The following is a 20353-nucleotide window of genomic DNA, read 5'->3' on the forward strand; positions in this document are numbered from 1 at the left end:
ATCTTGTTAAACTGTGATGCATTTTCGCACATGGTAACTGATCATTTTAAACTGTGATGCATTTTCGCACATGGTAACTGATCATTTTAAACTGTGATGCATTTTCGCACATCGTAACTGATCATTTTAAACTGTGATGCATTTTCGCCAATAATATTCGTGTCTTAACAGAGCGTATGAGTAGTTTATGGCGTACTTGCACAACATGGAAACTAACCCAAAACTCTCGAATTCGGACCCCAGGCATTAGTCTACAGGACATCCATGAGTCTGGAAAAGTAAAGGCGGCTGGGCATTGTGCTGACCACATATGCTGAGGTTACAGGAACAGGTGAACTCTACTTCATCTGCCCAGTTAACCGTTAGGTTCCAAAAGTTAACAACTTGACTATGACTTTTGTGGTAAGGCAGAAGTCAACCAGAAAACATTTATAGTGACCTTGTAAAGCTCTGGGATCTCATGCAGTTAACACATCTGAGTTGACTCAGCTTTAATAGAAATCAGCATGACCAGCCCCCCACATATTTTTGCTATCATAAAACAAAACAAAATAAAATTATTGATTCCGTGTTTCGGCCTACGTGTCTTCCTGCTAACTTCGAGCAGTTTAAAAAAAAAGCACACCCCTGATCAAAGAGCTTCCTTGGGGATAAAATCTCCAACACTCTGAGGACACTCTCAGTCTCCAACACTCTCACGACACTCTCAGAAATACCGTAACATTTGCCCATCTCGTTACAGCAACAGCGGGGGAACCGGAAGTTCTAGTACAAGGGGGGGGGATGGGGATGAAAGCAGGAGGAGGAAATGTGGGGGTAGGGGAGTAGGGGAGTGTGTTCCTTCAAGTCAAGGGCTGATCGTGTGAAGGCCCGTAACTGCTGAACGTTTTTTTTTTTTTATTTTATTTTGCTGGTTCGCCTCTCGCCGTGTCGAGTATTCTCTGTTAGGTTGTCTGATATGGACTAGATGCAGTAGCGTAGCGAGGGGGGGGGGGGGGGGGGGGGGCGGGGGGACATATGTCCCCGGGCGCCGAGCTTAGGGGGCGCCAAAATGGGTTGGAAAAATAAATTGAAAGGTTGAGGGGGGTGCAAATTGAAAGTTTGAGGGGGGGTGCAAATAAAAATCTCGAGGGGGGATGCAAATCGAAAGTTTGAGGGGGGGGGGGGTGCAAATCGAAATCTCGAGGGGGGGGGGTGTCCCCGGGCGCCGGGTAGGCTCGCTACGCCTCTGGCTATATGACGTCACTGAGAGAAGGGCCTCGTGCTGTTACTTGGGGCAACGAGACGTTACTTGGGGCTACGTGACGTGACGTTACTTGGGGCTACGTGATGTTACTTGGGGCTACGTGACGTGACGTTACTTGGGGCTACGTGACGTTACTTGGGGCTAACTGATGTGACGTTACTTGGGGCTACGTGACGTTACTTGGGGCTACGTGACGTTACTTGGGGCTACGTGATGTTACTTGGGGCTACGTGACGTTACTTGGGGCTACGTGACGTTACTTGGGGCTACGTGACGTTACTTGGGGCTACCTGATGTTACTTGGGGCTACGTGACGTTACTTGGGGCTACGTGACGTTACTTGGGGCTACGTGACGTTACTTGGGGCTACGTGACGTTACTTGGGGCTACGTGACGTTACTTGGGGCTACGTGACGTGACGTTACTTGGGGCTACGTGATGTCACTTGGGGATACGTGACGTTACTTGGGACTAATTGACGTTACTTGGGACTAAGTGACGTTACTTGGGGCTACGTGAGTTACTTGGGGCTACGTGACGTTACTTGGGGCTACGTGACGTTACTTGGGACTAAGTGACGTTACTTGGGGCTACGTGACGTTACTTGGGGCTACGTGACGTGACGTTACTTGGGGCTACGTGACGTTACTTGGGGCTACGTGATGTTACTTGGGGCTACGTGACGTTACTTGGGGCTACGTGACGTGACGTTACTTGGGGCTACGTGATGTTACTTGGGGCTACGTGACGTTACTTGGGGTGACGTGACGTTACTTGGGGCTACGGGATCTTAGTTGGGGCTACGGGATCTTAGTTGGGGCTACGTGACGTTACTTGGGGCTACGTGATGTTACTTGGGGCTACGTGATGTTAATTGGGGCTATGTAACTTGGATAGTATTTTGACGTTATTTAAAAGCTACATGATGTGACTTTATTTTGATAAGGACTAAATAACATCATATAAAGGTTACGAGACGTTATCTAATTGACATTTTTTAAATAAAGGACTAAGTCATTTAAACAGATTCTCTGTTAAAAATTAAATCCCACTCCCACATTCCCAAGAATCATTCTACTTTGGTTTTAAATTAAAAAATCTCTCATCGTTGGCGTTTTAAAATATTAAATGAACGCCAGAGCATATGGAATTAATAATTTCGTCTCACCCAATTCCATGACAACCAAACACGCACAAACACTCACGCACACAGACAAACTTTTCTGCCCTAACGAATTACCAATCAGCATGCAAATTACTCTGATACATAAAAGCTAATTACTCTGATCCATAATGTAGCTAATTAACAGAAACAAAAAGCCATTATTAAAAAAACATGTTTCAATTAAATACTTCTTCCCTTGTTTATTACTACAGAAAGGTCTTCTCTCTACTACGCATGCTTTGTATACCAATCAGTATGAGCACCGATAATTTATGCACTTTACCCCTACATATTTTATTGCACCGTTCATGTGGCTATTTGTCGCTGTGTACCTCGGCAGTTTGAGCCAGTGCAAGGGACGGAACTCTGTTACACAAACTGCGCTTTTTCGTCTTAGCAGTTGATCGTGCTTATTGCCCCTGGACAATCAAGAGCAGCGAACTCGCTGTCCAGAAGGTGGTGCTTCTTGGCGGTAATCGCCCTTTCGTATCAACTCGAGAAATGCACCCTCCTCTCCGCTCCTCCCCTCTCCCCCCCCCCCCCCCCCCCCCTAATCCCCAAGCTGTGTACAGAAGACTGCTTCCCTCCCCTGCCCCTACTAGTCAACATTGAGCAGCGGGATTTTCTTTTTTTCCCTGTAACCCCCCCCTCCCTTCTTCAACACAAATACCACCCCCACCCCCGCCCCATCCCCACTCCCCTCCCCGACCCCCTGCCTCCAATTTGAAAACTTTGACAACTGCCTCCGCCTTGACAAGGCCCTGATGTCAGGGAATCCTCGCCCATGTCAACACTAACACTATGCGATTTGTCGCCATACATTGTCAGGCCCGGGGGTGGGGAGGGCAAGGGACGGAGACTCCTGTATGGGGTCAGGGGTTGAAACAAGGCCAAAAATTAGCACACAAAAAATAGCAACTGGTTTTTTACTTCGCCCTCAACAGGTGGTTTAATGAACAGGGATTAGGCTAAGTTTTATTCTTGAGGTGTGGGACGTGTGTCTTACCTGTGGACGTGTGTCTTACCTGTGGACGTGTGTCTTACCTGTGGACGTGTGTCTCGCCTGTGGACGTGTGTCTAACCTGTGGACGTGTGCCTTACCTGTGGACGTGGTGTCTTACCTGTGGACGTGTGTCTCGCCTGTGGACGTGTGTCTTACCTGTGGACGTGTGTCTTACCTGTGGACGTGTGTCTTACCTGTGGACGTGTGTCACCTGTGGACGTTGGACGTGTCTCACCTGTGGACGTGTCTCACCTGTAGACGTATGACTTACCTGTAGACGTGTGTCTTACCTGTGGACGTGTGTCTTGCCTGTGGACGTGTGTCTTACCTGTGGACGTGTGTTCTTACCTGTGGGACGTGTGTCTTACCTGTAGACGTGTATTATCTCTGAACGTGTGTATTTCCTGTGTATCACTCACCTTGACAGCGTGCATCACCATAAAATCGAGTATCACCTTTAGACGTGTATATCACCTTAAGACGTGTGCACCATCTGTGAAGAACTGACCCCCCGTCTACCACACCAGCGACCCACACCCCAAACATGTGGAGGTCACTGATATTCTTCTACCTCCTCTCCCTCCTAACCACCGCCTCCATCATGATGGGATGTTTCCTTCTACTACAGCAGTGGAACATGTTTACACCTACAGACCACACGGTTAAAATACTCAAATGTGAAGTGTGAAAACAATGGAAGGTTGGTCTTAAAACTAAAACAGTGTGTGATTGAATCAAGTCTCAACAGCTCGGTGTTCCAAGAGTGAGTTACTCCAACCAAAGAAGGAATTCTGTAATGCCTTTTCTCTGCGGTCTTTACATAGGTCTGTTGTTATTTTTTCCTTTAGATTTGAACGTTTAGTTAGAAATTTTGGTTTGTCTAACCGTAGAGATTTCAGAGACCCCAATCTGGCGTGGTAGACGGGGGGGAGGGGGGGGGGGGGGTAAACCTGACAATGTGCCAGTCTTTAGAAGCATGGCTCCGACTTTAAATCCCATCTTAGTAGGTGTCGATAGCCTGTGCTGCTGTCGTAGTGGTCTCATTGTAGGGGCCGCAGTCCTTTTTTTTCCAGGGGTCGCAAGTCCTTTTTTTTCGAGGGGGTCGCAGTCCTCTTTTTCTAGGGGTCGCAGTCCTTCTACATAAGGGTCGCAGCTCCCCTTTTATAGGGGTCATTGTCCTACTAATGTATGGGTTGCGTTCCTACTATCATAATGGCTGTATTCCTCCTATTGAAAGGGGTCGCAGTCCCCATATTGTGGGGATTGCAGTGCTCACATCACAAGTATCACAGCCATCCTTTTGTAAGGTCGCATTCATACAATCGTAGGAGTTGTATTCCTCCTATATAGGGGGGTCGCAGTCCTTCTATCATTGGGGTCGCAGTAATCGGAGGGTCAGCGGTCATTTTGTCCTTGTGATCCAAGTCCTCACATACTTGAGACCACAGCATAAAGTCGCACTACTTATGGAGGTCTTATTTTTACCGTTCACCGCTATTCCATTCCAGGCCTGGCGTGGTTAGTCCTTGACCCTTCAGCGGGACGAGCTGACCTAACCTTAACGCTAGACCTCGCCCTGTGTATAGTGTTCACTTACCTGCAATAATTGAAATCTCGGGCTTCAGCTCTCTGCCTCGATTTGATATCACAACCCCCCCCCCCCTTTCCAACCCATCTATAATTGTAAGGTATCAATTCAATCCTCGTGAAAATAAACTCTGCCTCAAATCTGGGGTTTTAATACGATATTTCTATACTCGTGTTTTTTTTTCTCTGTCTGATTGTTACAGTCTTCATGTTTTCCGCCCCACGCTTTGTCTTCCGCACACAATACGCACATTTGTGCACCGTGTTGTGACATAGACAAATAAAACGTTAAATTGTATTAGACCGTGAGTGATTAAAAAACCGAAATATAAACATGGCTTTCAGAATGTCATACATTCACTGTATGTATCAGCCAAAAGCTAGTACCGGTCTAGTGCCGGTCTAGTAACGCTCTAGTGCCGGTCTAGTACCAGTCTAGTACCAGTCTAGTGCCGGTCTAGTGCCGGTCTAGTGCCGGTCTAGTAACGGTCTAGTGCCGGTCTAGTGCCGGTCTAGTAACGGTCTAGTAACGCTCTAGTGCCGGTCTAGTAACGCTCTAGTGCCGGTCTAGTGCCGGTTAAGAGCCGGTCTAGTGCTGGTCAAGTACCGGTCTAGTACTGGTTAAGAGCCAGTCTAGTGCCGGTCTAGTACCAGTGTAGTGCCAGTTAAGATCCGGTCAAGTCCAGGTCTAGTACCTGTTTAGTGCCGGCCTAATGCCAGTCTAGTACCTGTATAGTTCCGGTCCGGTCTATCGCCAGTTTTGTGACGGTCTAATGCAGGTCTAAAGCCGACCTAGTACCCACCAAGTGCCGGTCTCGTGCCGGTCTAATGCCGGTCCTGGAATCTTGAGCTGGGTCGTTGCCTTGTTTTCAACATTAGTTTGTTGGTTTATGTTGGGGGAGGGGCGTTGCGTCTTATAAATATCTCCTCGATGCCTGTTACTTATGTATGCTCCGCTGTGAGCCCTTGTAGTTCGACCCCCTGAATGTATGATTGTATGGCTGGGCTAGGATTTATGGCACAGCTTTCCTGAATGATCTCACGCAGGGGAGACAATCTGACACTACAGTTCGATGGTTGTTGCTCTTGGGGTCTAGTGACACCCCACCCCTCGACACTTAACGCAAAAAATCACATTGAGAACCCATAAAGACCGATTTGAAACCACACTGAGACCAAACTGAAACCCAGAGAGCACATTAAGTTAAAACCACAATCAGGCCACAATCAGACCACAATCAGGCCACAATCAGACCACAATCATATCACACTTTAGGCCACAATCAAACTACAGTGTGAAAACGTGTAAATCCAACGATGACCTTACATAGTTGACCCTAACAACCCTGACCTTATATAGCTGACCTAACATCCCCTGACCTAACACCCCTGACCCAACACCCATGACCTAACACCGGGCCACTGATGAATTATTCACACCAATCTGCGGACCGTTTGTCGCTTGTCTAATTACCCACAATTCCAGCCAAGGGCTAGAGCAACCTTCACCCCTGGGGCTGGAGAGGGAGGGAGACGATTGGCTTGCTCAGGCCGTACGGACAACTTGCTGTTATTACATACACCACCCACCCCCGCGCCAATCTCCCCCCCCCCTCCCCCCATGTGCGGGAATCATGTCTTGTTGTATAGAGATCAGCGCTTTTTTTTTCAATGGAACATACGTTTTTGGCATTTTTGGTTTTTTTATTATGCCTTGAGATTGTCCTTAATCTGTCTTTTATCTGTCTTTACTCTGTCTCAAGACGTATCCCAGTCTTATGTTTGTCGTTAGTCTGTCTCAAGTTTTCTCTTATTCTGTGTTTTACCTGTAGGGGGTCTGTAGAATTATAATAAATATGTATTTTTGTTTTTTGGTGTGTTTTTTTTTTTTGCAACTATGTCTTTTGTTGTAGTTGTTGTTGTTTAGCAACTATGTCTTTTGTTGTTTGACTTATTGCTAGACTTGTTGATGTTTTTACCCCTTCACTGCTACAAAAAAAAAGGTGTTAAAATCATTCAGTGTTGTTGACAACATGGAGGCTGTAGAAATATTTTTAAGAAACTGTATTTACCTATAGAAATAGCTGACCTCTGCTTTAACTAACCCGTCTATAAAAAGCATACACAAGACTTAACAGTTAAACTTGTCGTGATTGGTCAGTTTGGTTGGACCAATCTACTGCTAGATTTACATTTAATTGGGTGGTAAATTATTTAAAGACTCTACACGCCAGTCCAGAATGTAGCAGGCCTGCTATCTCTTTACACTCCCCCCACACATTACTTTTACCCCACCACCACACCCCCCACACCCCCACACCAAACCCCGTCAACCCAGACGACCATAAATCGGACGTGTAAAATTAATGGCCTTTGAAAGAACAAGAGAAGTAATCTCATAGATCCTTTGATCACAATGAAGATTATGTTAATACCAGCGTCTCATTCTCTCCCTTGGTAGCCTATGAAGAATTTCAAATATGTATGCAAATAGGCCCAGACACACAGACGCACATACACACAAACAGACAGACACACGCTGAGCTTACACTTATCTGTAATCCTTTATAGATCCAACGGCTGTATCTACACTCAAACACGTATTAAAAACATACATGTGTTACAAATGCATGTCTTGTAAAGATTTATATAAAATGTATTAAAACCAAGGGACATTTATATGATCATATATATCATCTATATACATATATATTCTATCATTATGTATATTCATTAGAAAAATAACAGAGCATTGACATACGTACATACAACACACATATACACACGTCTATACAAAGCTTGTGACACTAAAACCAGTGGACGGAACATGACCAGCCTACAATAGCCCGGTCGGCCTTGACCTTTCCCAAGTGGTCACTCTACGTTTCAGTGTTTATTGAATACCACAAGGAAATAACTTTTTCTATTGGGTTATCAGGACGTATGCAATATTATTTTTTCCGTGAACTGCGCGTTTTAGCAAGTAGTGTTCGCAAACTCGTGTATTATTTTCCACCTGAACTATTCTAGATCTGAAGCCTTCTGCCTTCTTTTCGTGGGAAGCGGGTGAAACATGTCCTGGTTTTATTGAGAGTAGACCTCGATCCCGCTGTGACCCCCGCGTGGTTCCCTTCTGCTTCACGTCACCCTGTGTTAGCAGACGTCGAACTGTTCAAGCAGGCGGCAACCACTGCCACCACGGTCACGTGACCCTGTTCATGGCACGTGATCACGTCCACTTCTCGTGATCAATTCATTTCACGTGATCTGGTCCGCTTCACGTTACCCTGTTCATGTCACACTAACTGTCACGCGATCACGTCCGCTTCACGTGATCATTTCAGGTCCAAATCGCGTGATCAATTCCACTTCAGGTGATCGATTCATTTCACGCGATCACATCCGCTTCACGTGATCACGTCTGCGTCACGTGATAATTCATTTCACGTGATAATTCATTTCACGTGATAATTCATTTCACGTGATCAAGTCCACTCCACATGATTCTGTTCATGTCACACGAACTAACTGTCGAGTGATCAAGTCCACTTCACGTGATCACGTCCGCTTCACGTGACCCTACCAGCGTATCGCTGCAGATCACGTTTGATTGTTCACGTCACTTGAAGAACCCCCCCCCTCAATATATTAAGAAAATAAAGCTCTGTCTGAAGTTTGTTGACGTTGTATTTACGTCACCTTAAAACTGACTCTCAGTGTCAAAGTGTCACTGATTTCACTTCCAGTCAAACCAAAGCAACTTCACCTCCATTCTGCTGTCGTATTCACTCAAGCAACTTCACGTCAACTTCTGCTGTTGTATTCACTCAAACAACTTCACCTCCATTCTGCTGTCGTATTCACTCAAACAACTTCACCTCAATTCTGCTGTTGTATTCACTCAAACAACTTCACCTCAATTCTGCTGTTGTATTCACTCAAACAACTTCACCTCCATTCTGCTGTCGTATTCACTGGCTTAAGGATGGGCTCGAAATATCAAAACTCCAGCACCGGTTTTACCACAATCCCGCTGAGTTTTGTAATACTTATGTAAAGTAGTCTAAAAACAGGATTGTATAAGGACCTTACCACCCCTCCGCCCACGACGCTTCTATCCATTATAAATAAATTCCCCCTTCTGCAGCCTTTCGTACAGCTATTGGCACAAATGCTTGGCGGGCATTGAAGATTTATGAACTAGAAATGAAGCCCGGAGTTGTGTACGGGTCGACGAGTCAAGCTTTGCTGTCGCGAGAAATATTTTTTTTCCATAGAGTTGTCACTTGTTTATGAATGACCTTAGCCGTTGAACCGAGTTATTGTAACGTTAAGCCAAACGTCAGTCTAGATTAGAGGCTAGGGGGTGGGGGGGGGGGGGGGGGGGGGGGGGGGGCTGGCATGTAAGGTGGGGGGGGGGGGTGATCGAATGAAAGGCTCGAGTTGTTGCTGTAATGTATTCAGTAGAGTACGTCCACATGTATATGTAAGGACATACCGTTTACTGATCGGCTGGACATGTTTATGTATATTAGTAATATTCGTGAACATTGGAAGGGATTTTTTTTTCGCTGCTTGTAATGGACTGGTTTAACGCATTCGTTGATTTGTATTTGATTAAGTCGGATTTTGTGTTTTTATTCCCGGTTGGAATATAATGTATACGTGGGACATTTCGTATGTGCTACGTGGATAATATCTGCTCAGGTGTTAGATTAACCTTGTTAATGTGATAGGGATAAGGGAACTTAGCGGTATAAGCGCTTATTTTGATTGTTGTGGATAGATTTTTTTTATTATTTAGTTTAATTGTTAATAATTTATTAATGTACAAAGTATGTGTTCTGTTTGATAATACCAAGAAAAATCATTGTTAATTTTTCTCGTTGTTGTGGGGGAAAAAAAGTTAACACCATCCTTGACATGGTGAGGTTGTGATATCTTTGTATTCAAGAGTCGAGGACAATGGTTGTGTTTTTGTTTGAAGGAAGCTATTTTTAGTTGTTTTATAACACTTTAAAGTAGCTTGTCATATCTTCTACAAGTGAGTCTCAAGACCCGTCTCCGTAAGCTATACTCTTTATAGACCCCTCTCCGTAAGCCGCACTCTTACTTTAGTTCCCTAGAGACCCTATCCTGTGTTTTCTTTGTCCCCTATACACACTGTCCTGTGGTCACTTTGTTTCTCAAGCCACATTGTCCTATGGTAACTTTGTTCCCAAGACAGACGGTCATGATGCTTGATGTCCTGTCACTATCCATTACGCCACCTAAATTGAAAATTCTCATTCAAAGTGATTTTCACAATCCTTGGATTTACATTTAAAACAACTTAGCATTTGTGTACCGTTCTACTACATACTAATCTTGCCCAATCTGTAATAGAAAGACTACAAGAAACAAATCTTCCCCAGTCACAAACAGAAAGATTTGCAGAGGTCAGTCACGACCCAGTCGACAGGTCAAGCTACGGGCAGGCCATGATTGTCCTCAAGTGTTTTATTTCTCCATGACCCCCCCACCCCCCCACCCCCCCCCCCCCACACACACACACATTGATGTGATTTACTGCTGACCTCCGTGTCAGAGAGAGAAGGGGACACAATCGTCTAGAAAATCAAGAACGATAAATCTAATTTTAAGTAATCTACGTTGGCGTTTTAAAAAATAAAATTCTATAAATGCTGACAACGAATTTCAACACACCTACGTGTTAGTGCCCCGTTCATATTACACAATGTATAGATATATACTAAACAGTAGCCTGTATAGACATATACTAAACAGTAGCTTATGTGTAAAGTACTTTCAATCATAAATACAACAGCTTATATGGTATTCTATATTTCAAAATAAACAATGCAATCACCACACTACAGAACGACAAAGACACCCCACTATAATGACTTGAGCACCACATTACACAAATATATCACACAATATTACAACAATAAGAATGCGAAAAGCAATGCACATTTTCATTAAGTACTCACATAAAATTGAATAAATAAAGACAGAAATATGATAAGGAAATCGTGTAGATCACTGCAATGTGCACCCACCCTGAGAACCAATAACGTCAAGTTTAAAAAAAATTCTTGTACTCTATCTCTCTATAGTCTAGAGACAAATTTTTGGCACCCTTCATAAAAGTAACGGCTAAGTCTAAAATCCAACACAACCAAGATGTCTGTTCTAGATCTACTCAGTATCCCCCTCTCCCCCCCCCCCCCCCCCCCAACTAACGCCGCTACGGTCAGGCTTTAAAGAAAGTATAACCCTCGGGCTGCAGACAGAACTCAGTCCCCTGTGTGTGTCGTGTACTCTCCGTGGGGTGAAAATTAGGATTTCAGCTTTCCTTAGTGATTGGGGTGTCAATAATAACATAATCGCCATGTTTATTAATGATCTTTATTCTCTTTTATGCATGTGCATGCGGGTAGTCAAATATTATGCCATGTACAGATCATACGTTTTTATTATAGTTCAATTATTTATTTTATATAGTACTTGTGATCCCAATGGGAAACTAATATCCCCGTACCAAACTCCCAATGTCCCATTCCTTGATCCCCGAGCTAAACTCATAATGTTCCCATTTCCTGATCCCCGAACCAAACTCCTAATGTCGCATTTCTTGATCCCCATATTAAAAGCCTAATGTCCTCTTACATGATCCCATACTAACCTCCTAATGTCCCCTTACATGATCCCATACTAAGCTCCTAACGTCCCTTTACATGATCCCATATTAAGCTCCTAATGTCCCCTTACATGATCCCCATAGCTCCTAATGTCTCCTTACATGATCCCCATACTAAGCTCCTAATGTTCTCTTATATGATCGCACACTAAGCTCCTAATGTCCCCTTACATGATCCCATATTAAGCTCCTAATGTCCCCTTACATGATCCCCATAGCTCCTAATGTCCCCTTACATGATCCCCATACTAAGCTCCTAATGTTCCCTTATATGATCGCAAACTAAGCTCCTAATGTCCCCTTACTTGATCCCATACTAAGCTCCTAATGTCCCCTTACATGATCCCCATAGCTCCTAATGTCCCCTTACATGATCCCCATACTAAGCTCCTAATTTCCCCTTACATGACCCCCATACTAAGCTCCTAATGTCCCCTTACATGACCCCCATACTAACCTCCTAATGTCCCCGTACATGACCCCCATACTAACCTCCTAATGTCCCCTTACATGACCCCCATACTAAGCTTCTAATGTCCCCTCACATTACCCCATACTAAACTCCTAATGTCCCCATAAATGATCCCCATACTAAGCTCCTAATGTCCCCTTACATGATCCCCATACTAAGCTCCTAACGTCCCCTTACATGAACTCATACTAAACTCCTAATGTCCCCTTACATGATCCCATACTAAGCTCCTAATGTCCCCTTACATGATCCCATACTAAGCTCCTAATGTCCCCTTACATGATCCCATACTTAGCTCCTAATGTCCCCTTACATGATCCCATACTAAGCTCCTAATGTCCCCTTACATGATCCAATATTAAGCTCCTGATTTCCCCTTACATGATCCCATACTAAGCTCCTAATGTCCCCTTACATGATCCCATACTAAGCTCCTAATGTCCCCTTACATGATCCAATATTAAGCTCCTGATGTCCCCTTACATGATCCCATACTAAACCCCTAATGTCCCCTTACATGATCCCATACTAAGCTCCTAATGTCCCCTTACATGATCCCATACTAAGCTCCTAATGTCCCCTTACATGATCCAATATTAAGCTCCTGATGTCCCCTTACATGATCCCATACTAAACCCCTAATGTCCCCTACTCCCTTGACTGCTAAAAAAACCACCTCCCCAGCAGTCACGTTTTTGACTATGCATATGACCGTTTACTTTGGTTGTGGTTTTGTGAGGTCACGGACCGTTCGTTGCGTTTGTTGATTCTGAACCTACCTCTCTCAATGTGTGCATTTGTGTGACTAGTCGTGTATTATTTTGTATTGATTTTTTTTTTTCAAATTCTGAACGCACCTTTCTTGGTGTGTGGATTTATGTGCACTACCAGTTGTAGAGTTTTATTATTGATTTAATTGTATAGTGCTCAAGGACTTGTCTCATTTCATTGAAAGAGTCACGTGATTTGTCGATTTCGTTGACAGCGACACGTTATAAAAAGTGTTTTCTTGATTTTTTTTTATTACCGTGTAAAAAATGTTTTTTTGTTGTTGTTTGTTGTTGTTGTTGTTGTTGTTGTTGTTGTTGTAGGATAAATGTCGTCATACCAACAATACTAATCCTTAACCTGTCAATATTCTAAAAGTAGCCTCTCGGCATTAGCCTTCAGAGTTTGATCTGTAATAGATTCTTATGTTTGGGTTTGAGATATTAATGATAAGTAAAAGTAAAGTACAATTGACACGAAAAATTTCTAATACAATACAGGATCATTGTTCTATTGTGACACAATCGTTTGCAAATCGTATTCCAGCAACCAAGAGATCACATTTAAAACAGAGTAAAGTAGGAACCATTATTCATTGTCGTCGACCAGTTTCCGATAACAACCTCGTAATCCATACGGGATTACTGCTAGTGTTTGAAAAACGTCTACACAATATGTATATCAAGAACGATAATCAACCCGGTATTTATCGGCCCTTGAATGGGAGTGTATTGTGCAATAATGTGAAGAAAGGATCTTGGAAATAAATCGATATCAAGAACCGATTTAGTTTAATCAAAATAAATCGATACGAAGACCGATTTAGTTTAATTTATTTTTAAGTGCGTGGTGAAACGGTATTGACTGTTGGAGGTGGAATTCAAAATGTTTGGGAACATTCTCGTCAATCAATTGAACAGCAAAAGGACGAAAATGGGACAGTGATTTTTTTTTTCGTTTAGAACCGATTATGTGAGGAAAATTTCGACGTTATGGGACTGTTTTTTTGTACTGGTTTAATGCCGATTGCGTGTGGAAAATTTCGAGGAAATGGGATTGTGAATTTTTTTTTACTGGTTTTGTGTTTTTTGTGTGAGGCAACTTTCGACGAAATGGGATTAGGTGACAGATGAAGATATGAGTGGCGAAAGCGGATGTGCTGTGCTGACCACTTGTCAGATGAGACGGGCATGGACGTGGTCATCTGGTAAACGGTTCTTTGTTGTTTTGTTTGTTTTAATTTCTTACTGGTTATTTGATGATTCTAACTCAATCAGTTGTGTAAGACGTTTGGTTTTATGATGCATATTTACATATACATGGCAGCAAATGTTATTTTAGGCTTTCGTGTCCTGTGTGTTTAATGGAATGACATTCCTTTAATAAAACAGTATGGGGGCGGCGTATTGCATGTAATAAAGTTAAATATGGCGGAATTCTTCTCTATAATAAAGATATGCGTGGCGGCATTCTTGCATACAACGTTAGTGGGACTTAGTGGGGCGTGTCTCTGTAGTAAAACTGCAGCAAGTTTGCAGAAGACTCTACCCAAGATTCGAACCGTGCCTACTGTAGTTATAAGCCCCTACACTACCCTATGCGCCACTCACCTATCTGCACCAAACGTCTGTTAAGAAAATCGTGTTTACATTCCCAGCGGGGGCGTGTGTGGGGGGGGGGGGGGGGGCGTGCAGAGAATAAACAATGTGGACCCGGGTCTTAAGGTGCGGGTCAGGGTCGTGTGGGCAATTCCATAACACACGGGTCTGGGTTTTCATACATGGGTCAGGTTTGTCATACGTGGGTCAGGTTTGTCTCACAGGGGTCATGGTTTTTACACAGGAGTCCCTCATTTCATGCATGGGTCAGGGTTGTCTCACAGGGTTCATGGTTTTTACACAGGAGTCACAAATTTCATACTTGGGTCAGGGTTGTCATACGTGGGTCAGCTTTATCACACAGGGGTCAGGGTTGTTACACAGGGGTCAAAATGTCATACATGGGTCATGGGTGTCATACTTGGGTCATGGTTGTCATACTTGGGTCATGGTTGTAACACTTGTGTCATGGTTGTCACACAGGGTTCAGGGTTGTCATACTTAGGTCATGGTTGTAAGATTTAGGTCATGGTTGTCATACTTGGGTCATGGTTGTCATATTTAGGTCATGGTTGTAAGATTTAGGTCATGGTTGTCATACTTGGGTCATGGTTGTCACACTTGGGTCATGGTTGTCATACTTAGGTCATGGTTGTCATACTTGGGTCATGGTTGTCATACTTGGGTCATGGTTGTCATACTTGGGTCATGGTTGTCATACTTGAGTCATGGTTGTAACACTTGTGTCATGGTTGTCACACAGGGTTCAGGGTTGTCATACTTAGGTCATGGTTGTAAGGTTTAGGTCATGGTTGTCATACTTGGGTCATGGTTGTCATACTTGGGTCATGGTTGTCATACTTAGGTCATGGTTGTAAGGTTTAGGTCATGGTTGTCATACTTGGGTCATGGTTGTCATATTTAGGTCATGGTTGTAAGATTTAGGTCATGGTTGTCATACTTGGGTCATGGTTGTCATACTTAGGTCATGGTTGTCATAGATGGGTCATGGTTGTCATACTTGGGTCATGGTTGTCATACTTGGGTCATGGTTGTCATACTTGGATCATGGTTGTCATACTTGAGTCATGGTTGTCATACAGGGTTCAGGATTGTCATAGATGGGTCATGGTTGTCATACGTGGGTCATGGTTGTCATACTTGGGTCATGGTTGTCATATTTAGGTCATGGTTGTAAGATTTAGGTCATGGTTGTAATACTTGGGTCATGGTGTCATACTTGGATCATGGTTGTCATACTTGAGTCATGGTTGTCATACAGGGTTCAGGATTGTCATAGATGGGTCATGGTTGTCACACAGGGTTCAGGGTTGTCGACTACATGTCAAGGTTAGGCTGGCGATTCCATAAGAATGTAATTTATCAGCGACTCTAATCTCAAAGTCAGCTCATTTGGAATATCTTGTTTGGTTTCAGTATCCAGCACATTAAAGTACCTACTTAAACTCTCTCAACATCAGTTATACTTCTGGATTTCCAGAAAAATACGCTGTTAAGGGCCCTGGTAAAAACTTAGTCGGTATAGACAAGTACAAAATTTAGTTAAGAGATTCCGAAAAAATAATCTAACGATACTGAATCAAAATTTTAGAAAGGGCTTTTATTGACCGAAAACAAAGCCGGTTTTTTATCGTAATTTATCTTCCGTCATAATGGCCATGATTGTTCTGGTAGAAGAACCAAAAACATAGGGGGGGTTAAGGAGGGGGTGGGAGATTTATAAAGGACGGTGGGGGGTCGGGGGTCGGTGAGAGATGGGGGTCAAGTTAATTGTAACCTGCTCTCCAATCTGGCTTCGCTGTTGTCTGCAGGTCAATATTGAACATGATTCTCAGACGGCGAGGAGACGGTAGCGTATTTACCCCCACTCTGCTTCCCCTGCTTCCTTCCTCCCGTCCACTGATACGGCGGTTAAGACCTGCCATTTTCTGCCCCTCGTCCAGAAATAAGCGAGCGTTTGTGTGAACAATTTGTCAGCCCGTACATCATTAGGGCCGGGCTGCTAGTTTTTTTTTTCTTCACCGCATTCAGATAAAAATCGATAAATATCGATTGTGTTTATCTTTATCCCGAGCTGACTAAAATCTAGAACAATGTGATTCTTAAGACTTGAATTATAAATAGTATTCTTATTACCGCTAATGCTATTATGATTATTAATATTCTCCGTATTACTTTACTTATTATTATTGGATTATTATTTTTAGTGTTATTATTGTTATCGAGATCGATTTCTTTTTTATCGCTATCGTTTGTCTCATTGTTGTTATTATTGCTGTTGGTTTTTTTTTAAAGTTAGCTGTCACTGTTTGTTTTTTCTGTAGCTCCAAATGTCACTTTTATGCCACTGTCGATGTCTGTGTTATTTTCACTGTCATTGTCACTCGTATTTTATAATTTGTGTACAGTTTAAATATGACGTGCTTTAAGTTACTTTGACTGTAGTTGCTACAAACTACTTTGACTGTAGTTGATACAAACTACTTTGACTGTAGTTGATACAAACTACTTTGACTGTAGTTGATACAAACTACTTTGACTGTAGTTGATACAAACTACTTTGACGTTAGTTGATACAAACTACTTTGATTGTAGTTGATACAAAATACTTTGACTGTAGTTGATACAAACTACTTTGACTGTAGTTGATACAAACTACTTTGACTGTAGTTGATACAAACTACTTTGACTGTAGTTGATACAAACTACTTTGACTGCAGTTGATACAAACTAATTTGACTGTAGTTGATACAAACTACTTTGACTGTAGTTGATACAAACTATACTTTGACTGTAGTTGACACAAACTACTTTGACTGTAGTTGATACAAACTACTTTGACTGCTACCGGCCCACTGATCGACCTAACCGAAGGCTGACTGAGAATTTTATCGTTTCGAACTTTAATTTCCCCGACCACCACAGCGCGCAAATGTCTGATCGACTGTACTTTTGCTCTATCTGATCTTAACCCCTGCTGGTTCATCGGCCGTTAGGGCTATCGGCCTTTCATGACATTGGCCCGGGGCCAGTGAGCGCTACTCAGAGGTTTTTTAACTGCCGGTAGAGATAACGGGTTGTAGATCAAATCTGTGTCCGATTAGCGAGTCGGGTTTTATGTTTGTGTAGTTGACATAGGTAGTGGGTGTGGTCTGATACAGTGGGGAGGGGTTACACCATTGTCTATACTGCTACCATCAGTAACTTACCTTCTACATCTGTGATGGTACTACCTCCATCATTGACCTACCATCTACATCTGTGATGGTACTCACCCCATCATTCACCTACCATCTACATCTGTGATGGTACTACCTCCATTATTTTCCTACCATCTACAGCTGTGATGGTACTCCATCATTGATCCACCATCTACATCTGTGATGGTACTACCTCCATCATTGACCTAACATCTACATCTGTGATGGTACTACCCCCATCATTGACCTACCATCTACATCTGTGATGGTATTACCCCCATCATTGAGCTACCATCTACATCTGTGATGGTACTCCCTCCATCATTGACCTACCATCTATATCTATGAACTTCGTACTCACTCTCCTAAACCTCTACTCCATGGTGGTTGTTGCTACCCCCCTCACACACCCCACACCAAACCCAACCCCCCCCCCCCCCCCACCGCCCCCCCCCCCCCCAACTGTCACCTGCCTGTCCCAAAAGTCCAGCAAAAACATTTCAAATTTAAACAGTGGGGTGAACCACGTGGCTGTGGTGTAGGATCAAAGCCAACTCTTGCACTCGGTGTATTTTCGTTTTACGACAATTTAAAACAGCAAACCTGAGAGGGTAGAATGTTGACGTTTTTTATCTATACAGCCGCTAATGAGCGCAGATAACGAGCCTCTTAAAAGATCGGTTGGTGTTTTGTCTCATCATAGATTAGGGCTAGGATTAGGATAACGAGATCCTTAATAATTAAATATAAGCAAACACATATTATATATATATATATATATATATATATATATAGGCATATAATATATATATATATATATATTATATGCCTAAATATATATATATATATATATATATATATATATTATGCCTAAATATATATATATATATATATATATATATATATATATATATATATATATATATATATATATATATATATATATATATATATATTGGCTATATATATATATATATATATATATATATATATATATATATATATATATATATATTTAGGCATAATATATATATATATATATATATATATATATATATTATGCCTAAATATATATATATATATATATATATATATATATATATATATATATATATATATATTGGCTATATATATATATATATATATATATATATATATATATATAGGCCTATTTATAAACAAAAAAAACTTCGTGTTTAAGTACCTGTAATTGCCCACCTGAGACGCAGTTTTTGTGCTGGAACAATTCCATCGAGAATATTCTATTCCACTTAACTGCTGATGTCAATCAGTCAGAGAAATTCTTACCTGCAAGTGAAGCGAGAAGTGTTACCTACAATAGCGGGGAAACAACTTTTTTTTTCAAGGGACTTAACCCAGATCAATCAACATGGGACATAACCAAAATATAAGAGAAATAGTTTGATAAAAATAAACTAATAGTACAAATTTAGGTTTTGTTTTCCACATATGTTTGCGTTTATTTTTATCTTGACGTAAACAAAGTGGATTTCTAACACTACGGTTTTTCTTAGTGCACTTCGTACATCACCTTGACTCTATTTCGCTTTGGTTTGATTGGTTTGTTTTGTTGTGGATAGAAGCAGCTGAACTAAAACATATCAACAAATCGTCTTGAGTGTGTTTGCGCATAAATTGATGACGCAGTACCCTTAAAACCAATCAGTTAAAAATTCTCCCATGACATCCCGTGGTCACGAGAGTGCAGACTTTTGACAGGAAGTGAACTCAACAAGGTCACGTGATCGAGTGGTGTGGTGCGAGACTCTCGTTTCAAACAACAGAATTTTGAAATAGCTTTTCAATACACGGCGCAATACAAGAACTCTAAACATGTTGAACATGAATTTTATTTTAAAAAATATAACGATCAAGTAGTCGGCCTGTGATGCAGAAATTGTATATTACGCAATATTTACAGCCATTAAATTATCTTGTATATAACACTTAGGTACAATCCCTTAACGTGATATCAAGTTATTGTTGCTCGACAGTTCGTATTTTGCCTGATGTATTTCATGAGAAATACTGAATCGTTGGTTGAAATAGCTAAGTCGCATTGAGAGGTTCACTTTTATGAACTGGGAAAAAATATTTTATTTTATTTTTAATGCCATTTCGACTTGGTCAAAATGGGTTGAGTGATCAGCTCTAAAAATAGAACAGTCATTCCCCGCAAACTGACCTGGCGTAGCAAAACGGGTCTTTAAATAATTCAAGCGCCATCGGTGACGTCAGCTACAGGACTGACTTGGGCGGCTGGTCAGGACAATGTCCTCTGTGACGTCATCTCATCTGATCAGAGAACGTATTTCCATACGTTGAGCTGGAAGAAATCAGGAAGCCGGCCGGGATGTAGAAGTTATAATTCGTTTTTTTTTTATTTGTAAGGGTCTCTTTTGTGGCGTTTATTGGCACTGAGTTCTCCCTACACTCCCTCTCTCGTTCTCTCTGTTCTCTCTCTCTCTCTCTCTCTGCCTCTTTCTATCTTTCTACTTTATTTCCTTCTCGCCCTCCTGTTTCAGTCTCTTTCTTTCTCTCTCTCTTCCTCTCTCTCTCTCTTCCTCCT

The 20353-nt window shown here is 42.2% G+C and overlaps 1 protein-coding gene across 2 annotated transcripts in view; it reads left to right on the forward strand.

The window, feature by feature from the left end:
* The first annotated feature begins 13883 nt into the window (after nt 1-13883).
* LOC131957929 (pleckstrin homology domain-containing family G member 5) overlaps nt 13884-20353 on the forward strand; it is a 99287-nt gene continuing 92817 nt past the window's right edge. For both annotated transcript variants that reach the window (XM_059322780.1, XM_059322781.1), the window contains exon 1: nt 13884-14151. In XM_059322780.1, the coding sequence (XP_059178763.1) occupies nt 14082-14151 (70 nt within the window). In that variant the 5' untranslated portion in view covers nt 13884-14081. The remainder of the gene's footprint in view (nt 14152-20353) is intronic.

The sequence above is a fragment of the Physella acuta genome, unplaced genomic scaffold (genome assembly GCF_028476545.2).
Source record: "Physella acuta isolate Inbredline_101_S28 unplaced genomic scaffold, ASM2847654v3 ptg001279l, whole genome shotgun sequence".
NCBI classification, from domain to species: Eukaryota; Metazoa; Mollusca; class Gastropoda; family Physidae; genus Physella; species Physella acuta.